At 37.7% G+C, this 23498-nt stretch overlaps 1 protein-coding gene across 9 annotated transcripts in view; it reads right to left on the reverse strand.

Moving 5' to 3' along the window:
• The window catches only part of ppfia2 (PTPRF interacting protein alpha 2), a 334142-nt gene that overhangs the window by 108754 nt on the left and 201890 nt on the right, over positions 1-23498 (reverse strand). For all 9 annotated transcript variants that reach the window (XM_073059619.1, XM_073059615.1, XM_073059617.1 and 6 more), the window contains 3 exons: positions 15745-15849; positions 5776-5997; positions 5151-5297 (listed from right to left, as the gene is read on the reverse strand). In XM_073059619.1, coding sequence (XP_072915720.1) covers positions 5151-5297; positions 5776-5997; positions 15745-15849 — 474 coding nt within the window. The remainder of the gene's footprint in view (positions 1-5150; positions 5298-5775; positions 5998-15744; positions 15850-23498) is intronic.

A 23498-nucleotide genomic window follows, 5' to 3' on the forward strand; every position in this document is an offset into this window, starting at 1 on the left:
AGAGAGTTGAAAATTGATATTGAAACACTGGAAAATTATGCTGGTGAAGTAGTAATGAGGGAAAAGAGATAGCAGATGAACTTAATGGGTACTTTGCATCTGTCTTCACTGTGGAAGAAACTAGCTGTATGCCAGAGGTCCATGAGTGTCAGGAGAAGGAGTGAGTTATTTGCTATTACAAAGGAAAAGTGCTAGGCAAACTCAAAAGTCTTAAGGTCACATGGTCCAGGTGGACTACATCCCAGAGTCACAAAAGAGGTTGCTGAAGAGATAATGGATGCATTGGTCATGATCTTTCAAGAATCATTTGATTCTGGCATGGTCCTGGAGAACTGGAAAATTGCAAAAGTCACTCTACTGTTTAAGAAGGAAGGAAGACAAAAGAGAAAATTATAGGTCAGTTAGCTTAACCTTAGTGGTTGGGAGAGTGTTGGAGTCCATTATTAAGGACAAAGTTCTGGGGTACTTGGAGACTAATGATAAAATAAGTCAAAGTCAGCATGATTTCTGTAAAGGGAAACCTTGCCTGACAAATCTGTTAGCATTCTTTGAGGAAGTAACAAGCAGGGTGAACAAAGGAGAGGGAGTGAATGTCATTTATTTAGATTTTCAGAACGCATGAGGCTGTTTAACAAGATAAAATCCTATGGTGTTACAGTAAAGATACTGGCATGGTAAAGGGAATGGCTGAAATGCAGGAAGCAGTGAGTGAGAATAAAGGGGGCCTTTTCTGGATGGCTGACAATGACTAGTGGTGTTCCTCAGGAGTCAGTATTGGGACAACTACTTTTCACATTGTTTGTCAACAATTTAGATAGCACAATTGATGGCTTTGTGGCAAAGTTTGCAGCTGATGTAAAGATAGGTGGAGGGGTAAGTAGTGCCGAGGAAGCAATGTGATTGCGGCAGGACTTAGACAAATTGGAAGAATGAGCAAAAAAGTGGCAGATGGAATACAGTGTTGGGAATTGCATGATAATGCATTTTAGTAAAAGGAACAATAGTGCAGACTATTATCTAAATGGGAAGAAAATTCAAACATCAGAAGTGCAGAGGAACTTAGGAGTCTTTGTGCAAAACTCTCAGAAGTTTAATTCACAGGTTGAGTCTGTAGTAAAGAAGACAAATGCAATGTTGGCATTTATTTGAAGGGGAACAGAATATAAAGACAAAGAGATAATGTTGAAGCTTTGTAACACAGTAGCCAGGCTGAACTTGGACTATTGTCAACACTTTTGGGCCCCTTATCTCAGAAGGGGTGTATTGTCATTGGAAAGAGGAGGTTCACAAGGATGATTCCAAGAATGAAGGGGTTAACATATCAGGAGCATTTGGCAGCTTTGGGCCTGTACTCACTGGAATTTTAAAAGAACGCATGGCGATCTCATTGAAACCTACCGAATGTTGAAAGGTCTAGATAAGGTGGATGTGAAGAGGATGTTTCCTCTGGTGGGGGTATCCAGAACTAGAGCACACAGCCTCAAAATTGAAGGGTGACCTTTTAGAACAGAAGTAATGAGGATTTTTTTTAGTCAGAGTGGTGAATCTGTGGAATGCTCTGCCACAGACTGCAGTGGAGGTTAAGTTCGTGGGAAGAAAGTTGATAGATTCCTGATTGGTTTTGGCATTAAGGGATATGGTGAGAATGAGATATGGTGGGGTTAAATGGGTTCAGGGATTAGGCTGAATGGCATAATTCTGCTTCTTTGTCTTATGGTCTATGGTCTTAATTACAATGGGTGATAGAAAAGGCATGTAAAAAAGGAAATGTTATGATAGTCATGGGGAATCCTAATATGCGGGTCGATTGGGAAAATCAGGTTGTTGCTGGATCCCAAGAGGAAGAATTTGTAGAATGCCTCTGAGATAGCTTTTTAGAGCTTCTTGTGGTTGGGCTCACTAGGAGAAAGACAATTCAGTATCGGGTGTTGTGTAATGAACCAGTTTGATTAGGGTGCTTAAGATAATGGATGCAGTGATAGTAAATGATAGAATTCATCCTGCAATTTGAGAGGGAGAAGATAAATTCAGATGTATTAGTAATACATGGTCTAAAGGGAAATACAGAGGCATGAGTGAGGAGCTGGCTAAAGTTGACTGGAAGAGGACCCTAGCAGGGATGACAGCAAAACTGTAATGGCTGGAGTTTCTGGGGGGGTGCTTTGAAAGGTGCAGGATAGATACATCCCAAAGATAAAGAAGTATTCTACAGGGAGGATGAGGTAACCGTGACTAACAAGGGAAGTCAAAGACAGCATAAAAGGAAAAGAGAGGGTGTATTATATCTCAAAATTTAGTGGGAATTTTAAGGATTGGGAAGATTTAAAAAAACACAAGGCAACTAATAAACTCATAAGGAGAGAAAAGATGAAATATGAAGGTAAGTTTGTCAATTATATAAAAGAGGATATCCATTGTTTTTTCAGATATATAAAGAGAAAAGAGAGGTGAGATAGATAGCAGACTGCTGGAAAATGACACTGGAGAAGTAGGAATGGACTAAAAATGGCAGATGAATTGAATAAGTATTTTGCATCAATCTTCTCTGTGGAAGGCACTAGCTGTCTGCCAGAAACTCAAGAGTGTCAGGGGGCAGAAGAGAGTGGACTTACTATTACTAAGGAGAAGCTTAAACATCTGAAGGTAGATAAGTCACCTGGACCAGATGGACTATACTCCATGGATTTCAAAGAGGTAGCTGAAGAGATTATGGAGGCATTAGTAATGATCTTTCAAGAGTCATTAGATTCTGGAATGCTTCCAGATGACTGGAAAATTGCAAATTTCATTTCACTTTAAGAAGTGAGGGAGGCCAAAAAAAGGAAATTATAGGCTAGTTAGCTTTACTTCCATAGTTGACAAGGTGCTGGAGTCTATTATTAAGAATGAGGTTTCAGGGTACTTGGAGGCACATGATAAAATAAACCAAAGTCAGCATATTTTCCTTAAGGGGAAATCTTGCTTGACAAATCTGTTGGAAGCCTTTGAAGAAATATTAGGCAGAATAGACAAAAGAGAGTCAATGTATGTTGTTTAATGGATTTTCAGAAGGCCTTTGACAAGGTGCTGCCCATGAGGCTGCTTAATAAGATAAGAGCCTGTAGTATTTCAGGAAAGATACTAGCATGGTAGAAGATAGGCTGACTGGCAGGAGGTACAGAGTGGGAAATGGGAATAAAGGGGGCTACCGGTGACCAGTGATCTTCCAGAGGGTCGGTGTTGAGATCACTTCTTTTCATGTCATTGTGCAGGATTCTCTAAAGTTTAACATGCAGGTTGAATCAGTGATAAGGAAGGTAAACGCAACGTTACCAATCATTTCAAGATATAATGCTTAGGCTTTATATTGCATTAGTCAAACCTTATTTGGAGTATTGTGAACTATTTTGGGTCTCTTATCTAAGAAAAGATGTGCTGGCATTGGAAACAATCCAGAAGAGGTCCATGAGAATGATCCTGGGAATGAAAGAGTTAATGTATGAGGACAGATTGATGGCACTAGGCCTGAACTCACTAGAGTTAGGAAGAACAAGTGTTGACCTAATTGAAACCTATTGAATATTGAAAGGCCTATAAAAAGTGGATTTGGAGAGGATGCTTCCTTTAGCGAGTGAGTCTAAAACTAGAGTTGACAGCCTCAGAATAGAGTACATCTTTAAATGTGAAATACCCTTGGACAGTAAGACCATATATTTTGGATATATACCTCAAGAACAGTTGAAAAGAGATAAATATTTAATGAATATACTGTTGGTGGCTGGTAAAAAGACTCTTACTAGGAAATGGTTATCACAGGAGAGCCCAACTTTAAATACATGGATGGAAATTACAATGGACATTTTCAAAATGGAGAAGATAACAGCATCTGTTAATCATAAGCTGGAGCAATTTGATTCATACTGGGAAAAATGGTTTAACTACATAATGCCTCATAGGCCTGATTTTATTCTCACAAATCAATGAATCTGTTGTAAAAAAAAAATCACTCCCTACTTGTACATAGTTCTTTCCTTTTGCTTGTTTTTTCTTTCCACTCTTTTCTATAAGTGTATACCTCAGATAAATACTTTGTGGAGGTTTGTGATATATATGATTATATGATGTATATGTACAATGTCTGAAATACATCTTATGGAAATGTTTGTTTGATGAACTTCAATAAAAAAATTAAATTACAAAAAAAAGAGATGAGGAGTAATTTCTTTAGCTAGAAGGTAGTGAAATTCATTCTCACAGCCAACTATGGGGACCTAGTCATTGAGTATATTTAAAGCAGAGTTTGATAGCTTCTTGATTAGTTAGGGTGTCAAAGGTTATGGGTGAAGGGAAGAGAATGGGTTGAGAGAGATAATAAATTGGCCATGATGGAATGGTGAAGCAGACTCAATGGTCCAAATGGCCTACTTCTGCTCCTATGTCTTATGGACTTATGGTCTCTAGCTGAAGAATTTTTCCTAATTTCTGTTCTAAAATAATGTCCTTGCATTCTGAAGGTGTGCCCTCTGGTCCTAGACTCTCCAATCATTGAAAACATCCTCTCCATGTTTCTCGATTTTTCAATATTCAGTATGTTTCAATGAGATCTCCCTTCATTTATCTAAACACCAGTGAGTACAGGCTTAGAGCCATCGAATGCTAATAAGTTTCATTCCCAGGATCTTTCTTTTAAACCTCCTTTGGACCTTCTCCAATGCCAACACATCCTTTATTGTATATAGGTCCCAAAACTATTCACAAAACTTCAAATGTGGTCTGATGAATGCCTTGTAAATCCTCAGCATTACATCTTTTTTGTTATATTATATTCCTCTCAAAATGAGTGCTAACATTACATTTTTCTTTCTTACTAATGACTCAACCTAAAGTTAACTTTTATGGGAATCTTGCACTAGATCTCCCAAATCCCTTTGCAGCTCTGATTTCTGAATTTACTCCGTTTAATGCAACTAGTTCAGGCAGACACCTTAGTCATCATGGATGAGTTAGGACAAAGGGCCTGTATCTGTAATATATAACTCTAACTAAATGGTTAAGCTACATTTCAGAATAAAGAAACTTCAACAGTGGTATTCTAAAATTTGCTTTAAAAGTCAATGCTGAAGTTGACATCTCATTACTAGATCAACCTCTTATTCATAAATATACTGAACCTGGCGTAAGAAGGCATCCTTATTTGCCAGCTCATTTTCCAGTTTGTCATTGATGTCATGTAATGAAGTTGATTCTCTCTGTACATTAAGGTACCGCTTCTCGAGTGTAGTTATCCTTTCTTCCATATCTTCTTTCTGAGCGATGACCTGTGAAAAATTAATAAAGCAATTTCATTAATCCTATATCTTATTTGCACACCAAAAATATGCTTCATAACAAATGGTAAAATACTTGGATTCATGTTGTCTTATACTTTTAAAATTATAATATGCAAAACATTTTCATATATATTGACAACTATTTCTTCAAGTAAATATTTGTCTGTCTTTTAATGAATTTTTGGTTATCATTCCACCACATCCTCTAAATTTTGGGAGTCGCCATCACACAATTCCCATTTCTACCACCAGTGTGCCTCTTGCACTTGCTCAGATCTACACTTAGCATTGAGCAATTATGCAAACTGATTGAGGAATAAAAAATTAACTATGGTTAACACATTAACCTTCAAGTTTCTTGAATCTTTAGACCCAAAGTACTTTGGACCAAATTAAATGCTATCCAAATTATCAACTCTCAATGAGCTCAAAGATTTCAAAAAGAAATGCTTATTAAAATTCATACCTCTCTAATATCCCTCTGATATTTAGTACTCAATTCTTCTGATTTTATCAGATCTTTCCTGGCAGTTTCGAGATCTTGCTCCACTTCAGCAAATTGATTGGACAATGTTGCTAACCGTTCTTTTGTCTGTGTCATCTCAAAATTCTGTTTTTCCAGCAAATCCTGTAGTTCCACAACTTGATTAATTTCATCATGATGGTCTATTGAACCATTGGAAAGACGCTGCAGAAAAGAAAGGTAAATAGCATTACCCTTAAGTACTGATAATAAATGCAGGTAAGAATCAGAAATCAGAGTTGCTAGGGAGTACTAGTCCAGGGTTCCCTAAAGGTTAGCTTGCAGGTTAAGCTGGTAGTAAGGAAGTCAAATGCAATGTTAACATTCATTTTGAGAGAACTAGAATAAAAAAAAGCAAGAAAGTAATGCTAAGGATTTCAAAGGCCTTGATAAGAACATATTTGGAGTATGGTAAGCAGATTTGGACCCCATATCTAAGTAAGGATGTGATGGCATTGGAAAGGGTCCAGATGAGGTTTACGAGAACAATCCTGTGAATAAAAAGGTTAACGTATGAAGAGTGTTTGATGGGTTTGGGACTGGAATTGCGAGTTTAAAAGAATGCAGGGGATATCTCACTACTGAATAATGAAAGTCCTAAACAGAGTGGAATTGGATAGGATGTTTCCAGTTGTGGGAGTAGGATGAGGGGCACAGCCTCAGAATAGAAAGATTTCCTTTTAGAACAGAGGCAAGAAGGAATTTATTTTGCCAGAGGCTGGTGAAACTGTGGAACTCATTACCACAGATGACAGTGGAGACCAAGTCATGGGGTATATTTAAAGCAGAGGTTTGATTAGTAAGGACGTTAAAGATTATGGGGAAAAGGGTTAAGAGGGAAAATAAATCAGCCATGATCAAATGATGGTCTGAATGGCCTAATTATGCTCACATGCCTTATGGTCTTATGGCAAGGTTAAAAGTAGAGAAATGGAAGTGCTTGTTGAAAATCTGCCATTACGCTTATCTGCTTTTAATGTGTTACCTACAAGTAAGAGAAAAATCATACCCAGCTTAAATCTAACTGCATAAGGTAATTAGAAAAAACTACAAGGAACAGGTTCACAAACAGAATTATTATCACTGACTTTTAAGTAACATGAAAATTATTGCTTTGTGGCAGCAACACACTGCAGAGACATAAAGGTGTTAGAACTCAGTGTTCAATTCTGACATCATCTGTAAAGAGCCTGTATGTTCTCCTCAAGGAATGCGTGGGTTTTCTACAGGTGCTCCAGTTTCCTCCCACAGTCTACAGACAGTATGGGTATGTAAGATTAATTGGTCATTGTAAATAGTCCCACGATTAGTTTCAGGTTAAATCAGGGATTACTGGGCAGTGTGGATCGAAATAAAATAAATATAAATAAAATTACTATAAATTACAGAAATAAATATTGTCAATAGTGTAAAATTAAAGGAATAGTGAAGTAGTACTCATGCGTTATTCAGAAATCTGATGGCACAGGGGAAAATACTATTCCTGTATCATTGAGTGTGTGCATTCAAATTTGTGTATCTTCTCCTTGATGGTATTACTAAGAGGAGAGCATGTGCTGAATGGTGAGAATCCTTAGTGATGAATGCTGAAGTTGAAGTACTTTCACTTGAAGATGTCCTTGACTGTGGGGAGGGTTGTGCTCACGATGGAACTAGATGACTCTACAATCCTCTGCAGCCTCTTGTGATCCTGTGCATTGGAGTTGCCACACAAGGCTGTAAGAGCTTGTTAGAGTTTTTGGTAACATACCAAATCTCCTCAAACTAAGAAAGTACAGCCTCTGGTATACCTTCTTCGTGCATCAAAATGTGGGCTAGGAGAGATACACCAAGCTGCTGTTGCCCAGGAACTTGAAGCTAATCTTCCTATGCACCATTGACCGCCCAATGAGGACTGGTGTAGGAATTGAATACATTTACAATAATGCCCAATTAATAACAGAGAAATACACATATGTGTATTTGTGGATTTTCTGGCTTTTCTATGGTCATAAATTCAATCAATGGCAGTCATATTGGATTAAGGTTGTCCAAACAATATCCTTTGAATTACATCAACATGCTGAGATTGCACTGCAGTCCATATAGTGTGTACAAATGACTCCAGGGAATCTGTCAACACACAGGAAATGCTGATGATACCTCCACCATTTGACATTCACCCTTGCTGAGCACATTAAAAAAAAATCGGATCCATTGATTACTGCTGGGTGACAAAATGTTCCATCTTTTCTAATGTCTTATTATTTTATTCAAAATACCTTGAAAGGACCCAAAAAAAAACACAACGAGACAAATGTTGGTTAGAGGTTAGTTCTCAAGAGCATTGTGCTCTTGAAAACTTTCTTCTGATAGCCAAATAAACCGGAACTAATTTGCAATGTGTTCTAATTATAATTTTATAATTGTTACACATTGACATGCAGGGCAATGTTCCAACTTTGGTGGTATATAATACCTGCAGTCAAAAGTTCAGATCCCTTTCTGATTGCTGCAAGAAATCTAAAAACAGATAATTTATGAAATCTTCTCCACTCACTAACTTTTTGGACACAAAATTTGGATCTATATTACATATTATTTTGGCACTACTGATTCTGCTTTGGTTCCAAGATGGGACTTCTGGCATGTAGAGAAGTTAGTAGCATGGGTCTTACTGAACATTAACATGAAGATATTAGCACAATCACAGTAAATTCCTAATACGTTTGTAGATGAATGTTGAATAGCTGAAGCTTGAATGTTAATCAGTGTGCAACAACTCAGTGCCAATGCTGCCATTTTAGAGATTAATGCTCCAGTTATCTTCCTTTTTTAACCTTCCATTTCAGTGGTATTAGTCCCTTTTAAAAGAATTATTTGTAGGTCAATTACTAAATGATTTCTATTGTATGTTGGTAACATTGTACACAGAGACACAAGGAAGTCTGCTGATGCTGGAAATCCAGAGCAGCATACACAAAATGACAGAGGAACTCAGTAGGTCATGCAGCATCAATGGAAATGAATAAACAATTGAAGTTTCAGGCCGAGACCCTTCCACAGGCATTTTATGTGTGTTACATTGTACAATTGTTAATATTGCCTGGCCTTAAAGAAGTTAAAGTTTACAGTATTTTCTCTTAGTCCTTGGAAATGTTTATCTTGTCTTCAAGATTTCTCTACACATGGGTGCATTTGTAGTCACTCATAAAATCATGTGATTGAAAGAATGAGAACAGTGTGTATTGAGCAGAAAAAACAGCAAGGAGAGGGAAGGGAAGGCAAAGAGAAACATTTCCGATAGGAGGCCATATCCACCCAGAATATTGTTTCTTAAACTTTAGTAAGCATGTGTGTGTCATGTTCTCATGCCTATACTTTAATTAAGATAAAACTGATGGAGCACACCACAAGCAGCAAAAGCATGACAAGAGTCATGTTGCTAGTAGAGGGAATGCTGGTCGTGACCATGAACTTCTATGAATTTTAGTTCTCCCAACTTCAGCATCTTAAAACAGCACTTCTAGTACCTGGAATGAGGACTGAAATATTAATCAAAATGGGTGTCAAGGTTTATAATGGGCTATTGCACAACTTTGTCATAATGAGGACATAGTTCATATCATCACCTAACATCAAACAAGTGAGGAAAAGATAAAGTAAGAAGAAAGAGGAGCTGTCAGAAGAAGACTTGCTGGCTAAAATGCTCTTAACTAACAAAAACAACTGTTTTTACAAAAAGCCAACTCTAATTTTCAATTTACCAACAATCTCATAGCTTATTTATTACTGACCATCATATTTTCCAGATAGCCACAATGCAAAATTAAGCCACAGAAAATAAAGATTCTAAACCAAATTATGAACCACCTCATACCACATCACATGGAAGCGCAAGCTAATGATTGAAGTTTGTCTCACTTGTGCTTTTGCCTCTCTTAAGGTTCCTGTACAATGTGACCCCAGTTGTTGCTGCACGGCTGACAGAATACATTGACTTGGAGTCCAAAGAGCTGCAGATGGCTCCAAAAGATATCCTTGAACCAATTCCAGTTTGCATAATCTTGGCATCTGCAGCAACAATCTGGGCTGACAGGTTTGCAGTGGTGGGAAGACAAATGCTGTTACGCTGAGGGTGGAGAGCAGGGTCCTGATGCACTGCCAATCCATAGAGTGGCGCTTTCACAATTTCAGCAAACTTTTAGTGAATAGATTTCTGGACAGTTGCAATAGCCTGCAAAGTTCTTTAATACAGTGCTGCCCATAATCATGATGGCAGTGATTCTAGGTTGCATGATGGCAAGCTAAACCAGAATGACAATATTCTAAGCTTTCACTACAGCTACTAAGTCCTGGGTAGCTTCTACCTGTACCGTAATATAAATAGTAAATAATTGGTGGATTCACAAATATGCTACGTGGAATTTTTTGCACTTCCGATCTCTGTGCACTTGAAGCTTGGTGCAGAACATTATACCAAATTAGTGGTATATCATGGTCCTTGAAAATGTAGAGACTTTATGGCAGACTCAATCATAGAACATATGGAAAATCTATAATTGCCCTAAGGAAGGTGGCACTACAGCTATTTTGGCTGAAGATTACTCATGCCTGGTGACTCATTATATGTAGATCCTGCTTTATGCAATTCATAGTTTGTATATTAGAAGAGAGATTGTGGAGTGGGTGAACTTGGATGTGGGATGAAGGACTTGGCTTGAGATTACTATTCCACAGTTTTAAGCCATCTCTAGACAGCAGACCAATGGTTAAGACATTGAGCACCATTTTCTTTTAGCAGTGAGCAATCCTGGTTGTCATAGATTTAACTTAAGTGAAAAGCAGTATGACAATTTTTACAGTAAGATAGTGTTGTTAATAAATCTGAATCTGACACCACAGAAGTATAAGATTATCAGACATAGAAACATAGAAGCATAGAAAACCAACAGCACAATATGGGTCCTTCAGCTCACGATGCTGTGCCGAACATGCACTTACTTCAGAAATGGCCTAGGGTTACCCACTGCCCTCAATTTTTCTCAGCTCCATTTGGCTCATTGAGTCTGCTCCACCATTCAATCATGGCTGATCCTTTTTTCCCTCCTCAGCCCCATCTCCCGACCTTCTCCCTGTAACCTTTGACGCCATGGCCAATCATGAACCTATCAGGCTCTGCCTTAAAAACACTCAATTACCTGGCCTCCACAACAGCCTGTGGTAATAAATTCCACAAATTCACCGCGCTCTGGCTAAAGAAATTTCTCTCCATCTCTGTTTTAAATGGATGCCCCTCTATCCTGAGGCTGTGATCTCTTGTCCAAAACTCCCCCACCATGGGAAACATCGTTTCTACATCTACTCTGTCTAGGCCTTTCAACATTCGAAAGGCTTCAATGAGATTCCCCGTCATCCTTCTGAATTCCAGCGATTACAGACTCAGAGCCATCAAACATTCCTCGTATGATAACCCTTTTATTCCTGGAATCATCCTTGTGAACCTCCTCTGAACTGTCTCCAATGCCAGCACAACTTTTCCTGGATTAGGAGCCCACAACTGTTCAAAATACTCAAGGTGAGGCCTCACCAGTGCCTTATAAAGCCTCAGCATCACATTCCTGCTCTTGTGTTCAAGACCTTTTAAAATGAATGCTAACATTGCATTTGCCTTCCTCACCACTGACTCAACCTGCAAGTTAACCTTTAGGGTGTTCTGCTCAAGGACTCCCAAGTCTCTTTGCACCTCAGATTTTTGGATTTTCTCCCCATTCAGAAAATAGTCTGCACATTTATTTCTACTACCAAAGTGCATGACCATGCATTTTCCAACATTGTATTTCATTTGCCACCTTCTTGCCCGTTATAAGTCCTTCTGCAGCCTACCTGTTTCCTCAACACTACCTGCTCCTCCACCAATCTTCATATCATCTGCAAACCTGGCAACAAAGCCATCTATTCCATCATCTAAATCATTGATATACAACATATAAAGAAGTGGTCCCAACACCAACTCCAGCAGAACACCGCTAGTAAACACAAAGTACACTGCAGATGCTGTGGTCAAATCAATATGTACAAACACGCTGGAGGAACTCAGCAGGTCGGGCAGCATCCGTTAAAGCGATCAGTCAACGCTTCGGGCCAAGTCCTGATGAAAGGTCTCAGCCCGAAACGTTGACTGCTCGTTTCAACGGATGCTGCCCGACCTGCCGAGTTCCTCCAGCATGTTTGTACGTGTTGATGAGAACACCACTAGTCACTGGCAGCCAACCAGAAAAGGATCCTTCTATTCCTACTCATTGCCTCCTACTAATCAGCCAATGGTCTAATCATACCAGCAACTTTCATGTAATATAGTGTGCTTTTAACTTGGTAAGCAGCCTCATGTGTGGCACCTTGTCAAAAGCCTTCTGAAAGTCCAAATATACCACATCTAGTGCAACCCCTTTATGTATCCTATGTGTAATCTCCTAAAAGAACTCCACCAGGTTCATCAGAGAAGATTCTTCCTTAAGAAAACCATGCTGATTTTGTTTTGTCTTGGCCTGTGTCACCAAGTACTCCATAACCTCCTCCTTAACAATTAACTCCAACTTCTTCCCAACTACTGAAGACAGGCTAGATGGTCAATAATTTCCTTCCTTTCTTGAAGAGTGGAGTGACATTTGCATACAACAAAGCAAAAATTAATGGGAAGACAGAGGATTGGGAAGCTTTTAAAACTTTATAGAGAGCAACTTAAACAATCATTAGGAGGGAAAAGATGAAATATGGAAGTAAACTGGCAAACAATATCAAAGTGGATAGAAAATACTTTTTCAAGTATGTAAAAAATAAAAGAGACATGAGAGTGGATATATGACCACTAGAAAATGTGACTGGAGAAATAATAACAGGGGCCAAGGAGATGGCTGAACTAAATGAGTATTTTGCATCAGTCTTCACTGTGGAAGACACTAGCAGTATGCCAGATATTGAAGGATGGGAGTACAGTTACTATCACAAGGGAGAAGGTGCTCAAAAAGCTGAAAGACCTAATGGTATATAGGATACGGGGACCAGACAAACTGCTCTCTAGGATTCTGAAAGAGGTAGTGGTAGAGATTCTGGAGACATTGCCCTCTGTTTTGCTTTTACATTAGCTTTCACTTCCTTTGTCAGCCATGGTTGTACTATTTTGCCATTTGAGTACTTGTTCATTTATGGAATACATCTATCCTGCACAGTCCTAATTTTTCCCAGAAACCCATGCCATTGCTGCTCTGCTGTCATCCCTGCCAGCATCTCCTTCCAATTTAATTTGGCCATCTCCTCTCTCATACCACTATAATTTCCTTTACTCCACTGAAATACTGCTACGTCAGACTTTACTTTCTCCCCATCCATTTCAAGTTGAACTCAATCATATTGTGATCACTGCCTCCTAAGGCTTCTGTTACCTTAAGCTCCCTAATCACCTCTGGTTCATTACATAACAGCCAATCCAGTATAGCTGATCTCCTAGTAGGCCCAATGATAAACTGTTCTAAAAAGCCACCTTGTCGGCATTCAACAAATTCACTCTCTTGAGGTCCATTTCCAATCTGACATTTCCCATCAACCTGCATGTTGAAATCTCCCGTGACAATCATAGCATTGCCCTTTTGACACGACTTTTCTCATTTCTGTTGTAATATGTGGTCCACATCCCAGATAGTGTTGGAAGACCTGTGCATATCTGCCATCAAGGTCCTTTACTAAACCATTTTGCTGGATGAGATGATAGTGGATGTTTATAATGTCCTTAAAAACCTACCGCTTTTGTTGATCTGGTGGCATCATATTAACAGTAGCTGTTAAAAGTGTTCATGGTAATCAACTACATTTTGACCCCAGATCCTTCCAAAGAAAAATATATCCGCAATCTCCTTTGTGCTTACAAATGCAGCAAACAAGTGATGGACTATTATGAACTTCTACTAGGATGATGTTAAACAAATTGAGCAGATGGGATCTCGGGCACTGATGACAATCTAGGCACATACATGCCAACAAGGAATAGTGATGAGCAAGATTTCCAGAAGTTGTCATAATAATTTTGTCTTGCACAACTAAAGGTTAGTATCAGCTTTAAATCTGGAGATGGATTTGAGAGTATGCTGATATTACTCATGAGGAACCTAACATCAAGAGATCACTTGATGTATTGTTGATCAGATCATCAGAGTAATCAAGATGTGCTTCTGATGTTTGAACTGATATGAAAGTACCATTTAGTACTTATCAGTAAGTGTATCTATAATATCATGCAGTTTGCCATACTCTGTGAAAGACTGCATGCCCACAAAATTTGGAACTACACAAGAAATGCTCCAGACTTTGCACTTTCTTCAGATAAATCCAGATCTGAAAGAGGAGGTGGAAGGTAAAGATCCTAAACAATACCAGTTTTCCATGATGTCAGAAATGCCTCATGATATAGCACTGCTAATTATCATCACGGAACAAATATTTGAGCCACATGGAAGAATGATTCCATCCTTCCAAACTTCTATATTCCACTGAAATGAAACAGTTCTGTGAACAGCCACCAGCACTTGTAAGAGATGAGAAAAAAAATCTACATGGAAGACCCACCCTATCCCTCAAACCCCTTTCCATCACTTCCCATGTTATTGAAACATAACAACCTACAAATAGCCAATAAGAGCAAGAATCATAAAATCTGCAAACACTAGAAATCTGAAATAGAAACAGAAAATGCTGGAAATATCCATCAGGTCAGGCAGCATCGAGAGAAAGAGAAATAGTTAACATTTTTCTTTCCTGATACACATTTTTGAAAAATATCTCCTTTGCTGTTCAATTGACAGTTACTTCCCCTCCAGTACTGCCAAGTTTGAAGATATTCTCCTCTGCTCTCCAAAAGGATTTACAGCTGTTACTTTAGTCTTGTTCACCCTCAGTGGTTTATCTTTCCATTTTGATCCTGTAAATGTTGTTGACTAATATATTTTTCCACAGCTACATCTCTTTCCTCATCAAATGTCATCAGCTGTAACTCATCTTGCATATATTTTACACAAATTCTAAACTTCGCAATTCTAATTTACCCAGAACCAGTAATGTTAAGAAAACTCAGTGCTTCTCAATGCAGTTTTGTCATCACATTCTAAGATCCATACTTTATGCGACATGTTAGTACATGCATGCTCTTAATATCTGTAATGACACTGGTGCAGTCCATCTTAAATTTGTCATGGTCTGCATCTCCACTTTTTTTTCTGCAGCACTAGGCACCACAACAGATGATCTTTTCCCCTTTGTCTGATGCAAAAGATCATAAATTTCAACAGGTTCAATTTTGGTGGTGGTCTTCATCCTGAAATGTTAGCTGTTTCTGTTTTAACATTGGCCTCCCAACTTGCTAAGTTCCTCCAGTATTTTCTGTTTTTATTTCAAGTACGAAAATACCTTGCAGAACTGTACAGTGGGAAAATAGACACACAAAATCTCTCCAGCAAAATTCTTATTGAAAACTATAGGTTCCTTAGCTGGAACTGCTCACTGAGGATCTCAAAGTTACTTCATTCCACTGCTTCAACTTGCCTGGAAATGATACATGTGGAAGGGGAAATTCTACTGTCTTCTCAGCAATCTTTCATCAGCAGAATTGGAGCAGATGTGCAAAGATTGCAAATGCTTCCTAAATGTTTGAGAAAGGGCTGTAGGATTTGCAGATATACTAGAGTGAATGTTGTTTACAATGTGACTATAGAACACAAATTGCATGGTGGAGAACAAACTAAGAAAGTAAGAACTTTTCATTTGGATATGATCATTTGCAATTTAATGTGTTTAAAAGCAATTGAGGGTCTGTAATTTAAATTAATGTCACCATTAATGATCATACAATGAATGAATATCAGTTGAAACAATGCATTTACTTACCTTTCCATGAAGCCTCTGACCTGGTTCTCCTCCCTCTGCAAGTTCAGATTCAATAGATTCTTCACTATTCTGGAAGTGTGCTTTTTGCTCTTGCTGCAGTGCTATCTGTAAGAAATTCAATAAAACAAAATGAAGAATTAAAGAAAACAATATTTCACTGAAAAATTAAAGCCACAGTATGATGATTTTCATAGACAATTTTCTCCTTTAACTGATAAAAATCAAATATGATTGACACAGATCAATTGACACTTACATGTCATAAGCCAATTATATTAACAAAAGATTTTTAAAATATAATTGGTTCTAAGCTAGTCAAGATGGCTAAAAATAGGTTTTAAGCAAAGTTGACCATTCCTGATTAGGAATAGTCAATGTGGCTTTGTACATGGTATGCCATGTCTAACCAATCTTATAGAGTTTTTCGAGGAAGTTATCAGGAAATTTAATGAAGGAAAGGCAATGAACGTTGCCTACATGGACTTTAGCAAGGCCTTTGACAAAGTCCCACGTGGAAGGTTGGTCAAGAAGATTCAATCGTTTGCCAGATTAGACATTGGTTCTGCGAGAGACGCCAGAGTGGTAGTAGATGTGTGCTCTCTGATTGGAGGCCTGTGACAAGAGGTGTGCCGTAGGAATCAGCATTAGGTCCATTGTTGTTTGTCATTTATATCAGTGATCTGGATGATGATGTGGTAAACTGGATCAGCAAATTTGCAGATGAGAACAAGAATGGGGGGAATATAGAGCAGAGCGATGAAGGCTACTGAAGTTTGCATTGGGATTTAGAGCAAATGGAAAAATGGCTGAAAATGGCAGATGGAATTTAATGAAGTTAAGTGTGAGGTATTGCACCTTGGGAGGATAAACTGTAGTAGGACTTACATGATGAACTGTATGGCACTAAGGATTGCAGTGGAGCACAGATCCATAAATTCTTGAAAGTAGCATCACAGGTAGACAGGGTCATAAAGACAGCTTCTGGCACATCGGCCTTCATAAATCAAAGTACCGAGTACAGGAGTTGGGATGTTATGTTGAAGTTGTATAAAAAGTTGATGAGCCTTAGTTTGGAGTATTATGTGCATTTCTGGTCACCTACCTGCAGGGGACAAATCAATAAGATTGAAGGAGTGCAGACAAAATTTACAAGGATGTTGCTAAGACTTGAGGACCTGAGTTATAGGGCAAGGTTGAATAGATTAGGACTTTCTTCCATAGAACGTAGGAGAATGAGGGGAGATTTGATAGAGGTATACAAAATAATGAGGGTATGGATATGGTAAATATAAGCAGGCTAAGGTTGGGTGAGATTAGAACAAGAAGTCATGGATTAAGGGTAAAATGTTTAAGAAGGATGTGAGGGGGAGCTTCTTCACTCAATGGTGAGAATGTGGAATGAACTGCAGCAGAAGTAATGAATATTGGTTCAATTTCAATATTTAAGATAAATCATGGATGAGGGGTATAGAGGGCTTTGGTCTGGGTGCAGGTCAATGAGACCATGTGGAATAATAGTTCAGCATGGACTGGATGGGCTGAAGGGCCTGATTATGTGTTCTGGTGTTCTATGACTCCATAAGCTATCATCTCTCTCCAAAATTATTTTGATTACATTTTCCAGAACCAGCACACATATACAATCTGTAGGCACTTAAAGAAGTTGTACTTTAAGTCCAATAACAAGCTACTAGATATTGGATGCAAGGTACAAATGGCTGAATTTTATTTTGCTTCACTATCTAGAATAAGCAGTAGTGCTGAATAGAGACCCTTATTGCTGGATTACAGTCTTTGTTTCAATGTCACAAGTATTGCTTCCCAGCTATGGCAAGACCATATCGAGTGCAATATAATTTCTGCCAAAAGCTCACAATGCACATAAAATTAAGTCCAAAAACACCAAAGTGACAGGTTCTGATGAAAAGTCATCCAGAATGTTAATTCTGTTTCTCTCATCACATATTCTGCCATTCAGCAGTCACTGCTTTTATTTAAAATGAAACAATGTTATATTTGAAGTAAGATGGAACACAAATCTGGTGGTGCCAGCCTAGCATATTTTCTGAGCTATTGGATGTAACTCCAAATTAAAATTTATTCCACAATTTTTATAAAACACGTTACACAAAAGTATAAGTCTTTCTGTGAACTCAGTTAGTTTAAAGGATGCTAACTCTGGCCACAAACAAACTGATATTCCTCACCATAAACCAGAAAATCTGCAGAGGGTGGAAATCCGAGCAACACACACAAAATGCCAGAGGAACTCAGCAGGCCTGGCAACATCTATGAAAAAGAGTACAGTCAACATTTCGGGCCAAGATTCTTCAGTAGAAGGCCTGCTAAGTTCCTCCAGCATTTTGTGTGTGTTGCTAAGTTCCTCGCCCTGGGGTTTCAGATCCCTATCCCAGTCCACAATACATTTCTTCGTCCTTGCCATATCTTGAGCCCAGGGCTCTGGCTACATAGCCTATTTGCTCTGGAGCTCTGGTTCACATTCTAGACAAATTAATGAACTAGATGTCAAAACATTGTGATTTTCAAACAATCAGATCCTGGGTTATCAGACCTTTATTCTGTTGAAACTAATCTGTTATCTACAATCCGAATCAGGTTTATTATCACCAGCAAGTGTTGTGAAATTTGTTAACTTAGCAGCAGCAGTTCAATGCAATACATAATATAGAAGAAAAAAAAGGGAAATAAATAAATAAATTACAGTATACATATAATGAATAGATTGAAAATCGTGCAAAACGAGAAATATATATTAAAAGAAGTGAGGTAGTGTTCACGGGATCAACCTCCACCCAGGAATCGGATGGCAGAGGAGAAGAAGCTGCTCCCGAATCGCTGAGTATGTGCCTTCAGGCTTCTGTACCTCCTACCTGATGGTAACAGGGAGTAAAGGGCATGCCCTGGGTGCTGGGGGTCAAGCCAAACGGTCTGAGATTGCTAAGAATATTTTGTGTAACAAGTATTTTCAAAAATCCCACATTACAGAAAACTGTATAAACTTAAAATTGGCAGGCCTTCTAAGGGAAACTATTATTAACTATAAGCCTGAATGCCTTTAAGAGTTCTGTAACAGTAGATTTTGGGCAGTGCACAACTATGTCATGTGCTTCATTGAAAAACATTGAGACTGAAATTGTTTATCTTACAAAAATAATTCTGAATCCAGCTTCACTGCAGAAACTTGGAAATACATTTCTGAACAGGTGCTTGGATTGGGCAATGAGGGTGTGGGTGAGACAGTTGGCTGGTGTGGCAATCCCGTTCCTTCTAGTTCTTCGAAACCATTTTATTCTTGAGCAGGTCAAGTAGTCAGGCCAATGGTTACCATCATCTTTACTGGTAATAAATTTTGTAGAGAGGTCCCTGAGAAAGCATTATCTGTTAAATTAAAACATTTAAAGAAAATATCAGCTTTAGGCAACTGTTTATGATGTCCAAAAATGGACATGAGCTATTTGACAATTGCCTGTATATAGCTATTCAAAACAGACCAACTCATTCCACAATTTTCCAATCCTTGCATAGAATTTCAGCTCCAGACAATCATATTTTAGGGTTCTCTTGAATAAAAAATCATAAACCCATAACACATTTTAGGCACAACGTCAAATAACACCCAATGCTGAGTTAATATATTTCCTCACTTCCAGCATCATTCAGCAGCAAACAATAGGCTTGCAACATATTTTCGAAGCTTTGTACTGTTGTTTTCTGACTGCTAAGATCAGGATTTCCAGTGGGTTATGTGCTGAAGAAAGTAGTGCTATTATTTCAAGTACAATTAGATACTTAACGATCTCTTTTTCCTTCATAGAATCTCATTTCAAATCCCAGGTAAATTAGGATTTCTAAGTGTTTTTTTTTAATCATTGTTGTTTGGCTATCTCAAACATGGTACAGAATATCTAACAGCCATTAACATTCTTCAGATGGCTAAATCTACAATGCCATTTACACCGCGAGGAATGTAATCTATAAACCATAACCTATAAACTTACAATTGTTTAAAAACTACATCACAAGAACATCACAAAGTGCTGCTTGGGAAGATCAATTGAAAGAAATACAAGTGGAGATAACCAACGACTTGTTCAAAGAGTAAGATTTTATGTAGTGTCTTAAAGCAAGAAAAAATGGTTTATAGAGACAGTAGGTCTGATAAAAAAAATCTGGTGACAGTTCAAAAAGTGAATGGACTGCTACAAGTTCCGACAGATTAGTTCAGACCAAGGAAGAGAAAGTGAAAATAGAGCTGGTCAATGTCACATTTTTTTATATAGAATTTTTTTTATTGAATTTTCAAATGGTTACAGAAGGAAAAAAAATTATCAACCCTTCCCCCCTCCCCCCTAACATATCCCTGTAGAAAGAGAAAAAAAAGAGAAAAAAAGAAAGAATGCCTGGATATCGGAAGATCCCCACATGCTCCACGGAGTTCATAACAGCTTTAGTATATATATTTATTTCTTTACCTAAATAACCAATAATTTTATCTTCGGAGCACCTATATATTTAATCCTATCTTTTGTAAATAAGGGTGCCAAATTTTCAGAAATATTTCGTATTTATCTCTTAAATTATAAGTAATTTTTTCAAATGGAATGCAGCTAAAAGCTATATCTATTTTCATTTTCTTAATATATGTTAAAATTCTTTTTCTTTTCACCAGTCCATTAAGCCCATTAACATTAAAACTTTAAAAATTCAGTAAATTAGTCATTATTTTTAACAGGGTTACTCCAGTCTATAGTAATACCTAACTTTTCAACTTTCGTAGTACCTTGGGGAATCTTTTTAAAATTCTCTGTGTTGCTATGTGTCTCCCCCCCCCCCCCCCAACTGTCCAGGCAAAGAAAGAAAGATTAAAGAAAAATAGATTATAAAGAAAAAAGATAACAAAATAGATAACAAAATACCCCCCTACTAATGTTGTGAATAAAGAAAAAACACATTACCCCCCTCCGTTGTGCGGGTCATGGCAATCGCCATGATTACACATGTAAATCCCATAGCAATCGATCCGAAGTTCCCCCAGCTCCCCCGTAATATAAAAAAGTATATATAAGAGAAGAAAAAATAATATCACTACTCTCGATTAATATTTCTCAAATTTTTACCTTTCTCCCCCTGTATCATATAATTAAGAATATATTTAAATATTCTTCTGTCCTTAAACATCCATCAACTCCATTCCCTGTCCCTGTCTTCATCTTTAATCCGTTTCACTTTTAAATCTTTGGCTGTGGTTAGCAAATATTTGGGAGTTCTTGTGCAAATTCTTTCGCATCCCGATAATCAGTAAAAGATCTTCTTTTTCCGTCATCCAGAAAAATGATCAGGGTTGGCGGGTGGCGCAATATAAATTTATAACCCTTTCACATAAAACTTTTTTCACTGGGTTAAATTCCTTCTTTCTCTTCAAAAGGTCATAACTTATATCAGGATAGAAAAGAACTGTTTTTCCTTCTATCATCAATGGCCTGTTTCTCTTTCTGGCACGTTGGGCAGCCACCTTCAGGATCTTTTCTTTATCTTGATATCTTAAGCATTTTATCAAGATTGATCATGGGTTTTGATCAACTTGAGGTCTTGATCTTAAGGCTCTGTGAGCCCTTTCAATTTCAATTAACTGGGTTCCTACTTCCATTTCCAAAATTTCCGGAATCCATTTTTGAAAAAAATTTATTGGATCCTCTCTCTCTATACCTTCTTTAAGTCCAACAATCTTAATATTATTTCGTCTGTTAAAATTTTCAAGTACATCCACTTTTTCCAACAACTGTTTTCTTTCTGATGTCCAGGCAAAAATATTATCTTCCAATTTATTCACTCTATCAATGGTGTCTCCCATTATTTCTTCCAAGTTTTTAATTTTCTTGTCCATTTTGTCCTGTCTTTTCATCATTTTATCAAACATAATCTTCATATTTTTAATTTTTTTTATTACTTTTAATGCTTTTAATTCATGCATTATTTGCACCAAAGATTTTTTTATGTCTCCAATATCACCTCCAACCTCTTCCTGTTGCTCTTCTTTGTTTGTCTCTTCGTCTTCATCTGATTTATCCAGAGAATCTGATTCCACCTCATATTCACTTTCACTTTCAGTTCCGATCATAGCTGGGATTTGTAGTTTGGGTTGCTCATGTTTGCGCATGCCCCTTCCTTCACGCATGCGCAATTCCTGTTGCTCTTTTTTTTTGTTAACAGTTTATGTTGCCGCATTTTCCTGTTCTGTATTGCCGGAGGTAAAACACACTTGAGCCCGAGGCTCTTTCATGGCTGCCGGCCTTGATTCTTTTCCAACTTGTGTTGTCTTTAAAGTAGTAGTTTTCTTCTGCTTCTGTTTAGGAGACATATCTTAAGACAAGCCTGAGCAGTTTATAAGTAATTTTTAAAAAAGTATTTACTAACTTTTCTTCACTTAAACATTATTCTACTGTTTTTTTACGGGAGAGCTGGATTTCCACGTCTCGATCCTACGTCGTTACGTGACGTCTCCCCGTCAATGTCACATCTGACTTTTGTGAGAAAAGAACATAGCAAAGGTAGAAGGATGGGTGAGTTGAGAGTTCTGAAGTCTGAATGAAGGATCTATGGCCTGTACTGAAATTAAGTAGCTTTAGAAGTGTAAATTAGGAAAAGGGGTTCAACTTTATATTTAGTTTGAAATTCATAGACATGTGGATATAAGAGATTGATGCTAAAGATGTCTGCTGAGAATTGACTGGTCATTTATGATCAGAGAGGGAAGGAGAAAAAGGATAGTTAAAATAGATCAAGGGGTAATGTTAGATATGTGGATTATTACCAAAGAATAATGCCTGGAATTGCTCAGCACTTTAGTGCAAAGGTGTTTTAGTTTAGGTGTGTCAAAAATCAAACTTACAAAAATTAACGAAAATAATAAAAAGGAAACTACCAATATTCAGAAAAAAAGATATCTACCAGAAAATACAACAACAGCACCATACTATTCTTGACCAATGTGAAGTCCTGGTAGCCCCAATCTCTCCCGCTCTGAGGGCAATGAACTCCTTTTTATTAAGCAGTAGTACATACCATCTTCAATTACCAACAAAGTTAACTTAAGACTTGACATGAATTAGAATATGATGCACCCCACAACATATTATTTTATATTATAAAATAAACAGAAGTATCTACCAGAAACACAGTATACGAACATATACACATTTACACATCCCCATTACTAAAAGAATGGGATATTCCATCATGTATGGCAGGAAAGGTACAATCAAGCCAACCCGTATGCATCAGCTTAGTTTAGAACTAATTACGAAAATATATCGAGGAAGACACTGAAGTACATACCCTCAGTGCAACAACAGCAGAATGACAAGGCAATGTTTGTGTGTGCATGTGTAAAGGAATGCATTTACCAAGTGCTTGCCATCACAGGTAAATTTAAGAGAAGAAATGGAGTGATAGCTGATAGTCTGCTATGGTCTTGCAGTAGTCCATCCTTTTCTCTCTTTCAAGTAGTTAACAGGCTGGCTGAATCAAGAGAATTTACTGATAATACCAGTGAGAAACTCACACAATGACGTCCAGAAACAATAAAGTGAAGTCTATATTGTAACCAGATTTGTAACTGTCATACTGAAGATTTATCTCGGGTGCATAAATAGATTTTAGAAGTCTACAAGCACCTATAAGGACCTCAGGAATAATTGTATGCCCTTAAGCTCTTTGGCAACAGTTGTACCAGG

The sequence above is a fragment of the Hemitrygon akajei genome, chromosome 10, assembly GCF_048418815.1.
Source record: "Hemitrygon akajei chromosome 10, sHemAka1.3, whole genome shotgun sequence".
NCBI lineage: Eukaryota > Metazoa > Chordata > Chondrichthyes > Myliobatiformes > Dasyatidae > Hemitrygon > Hemitrygon akajei.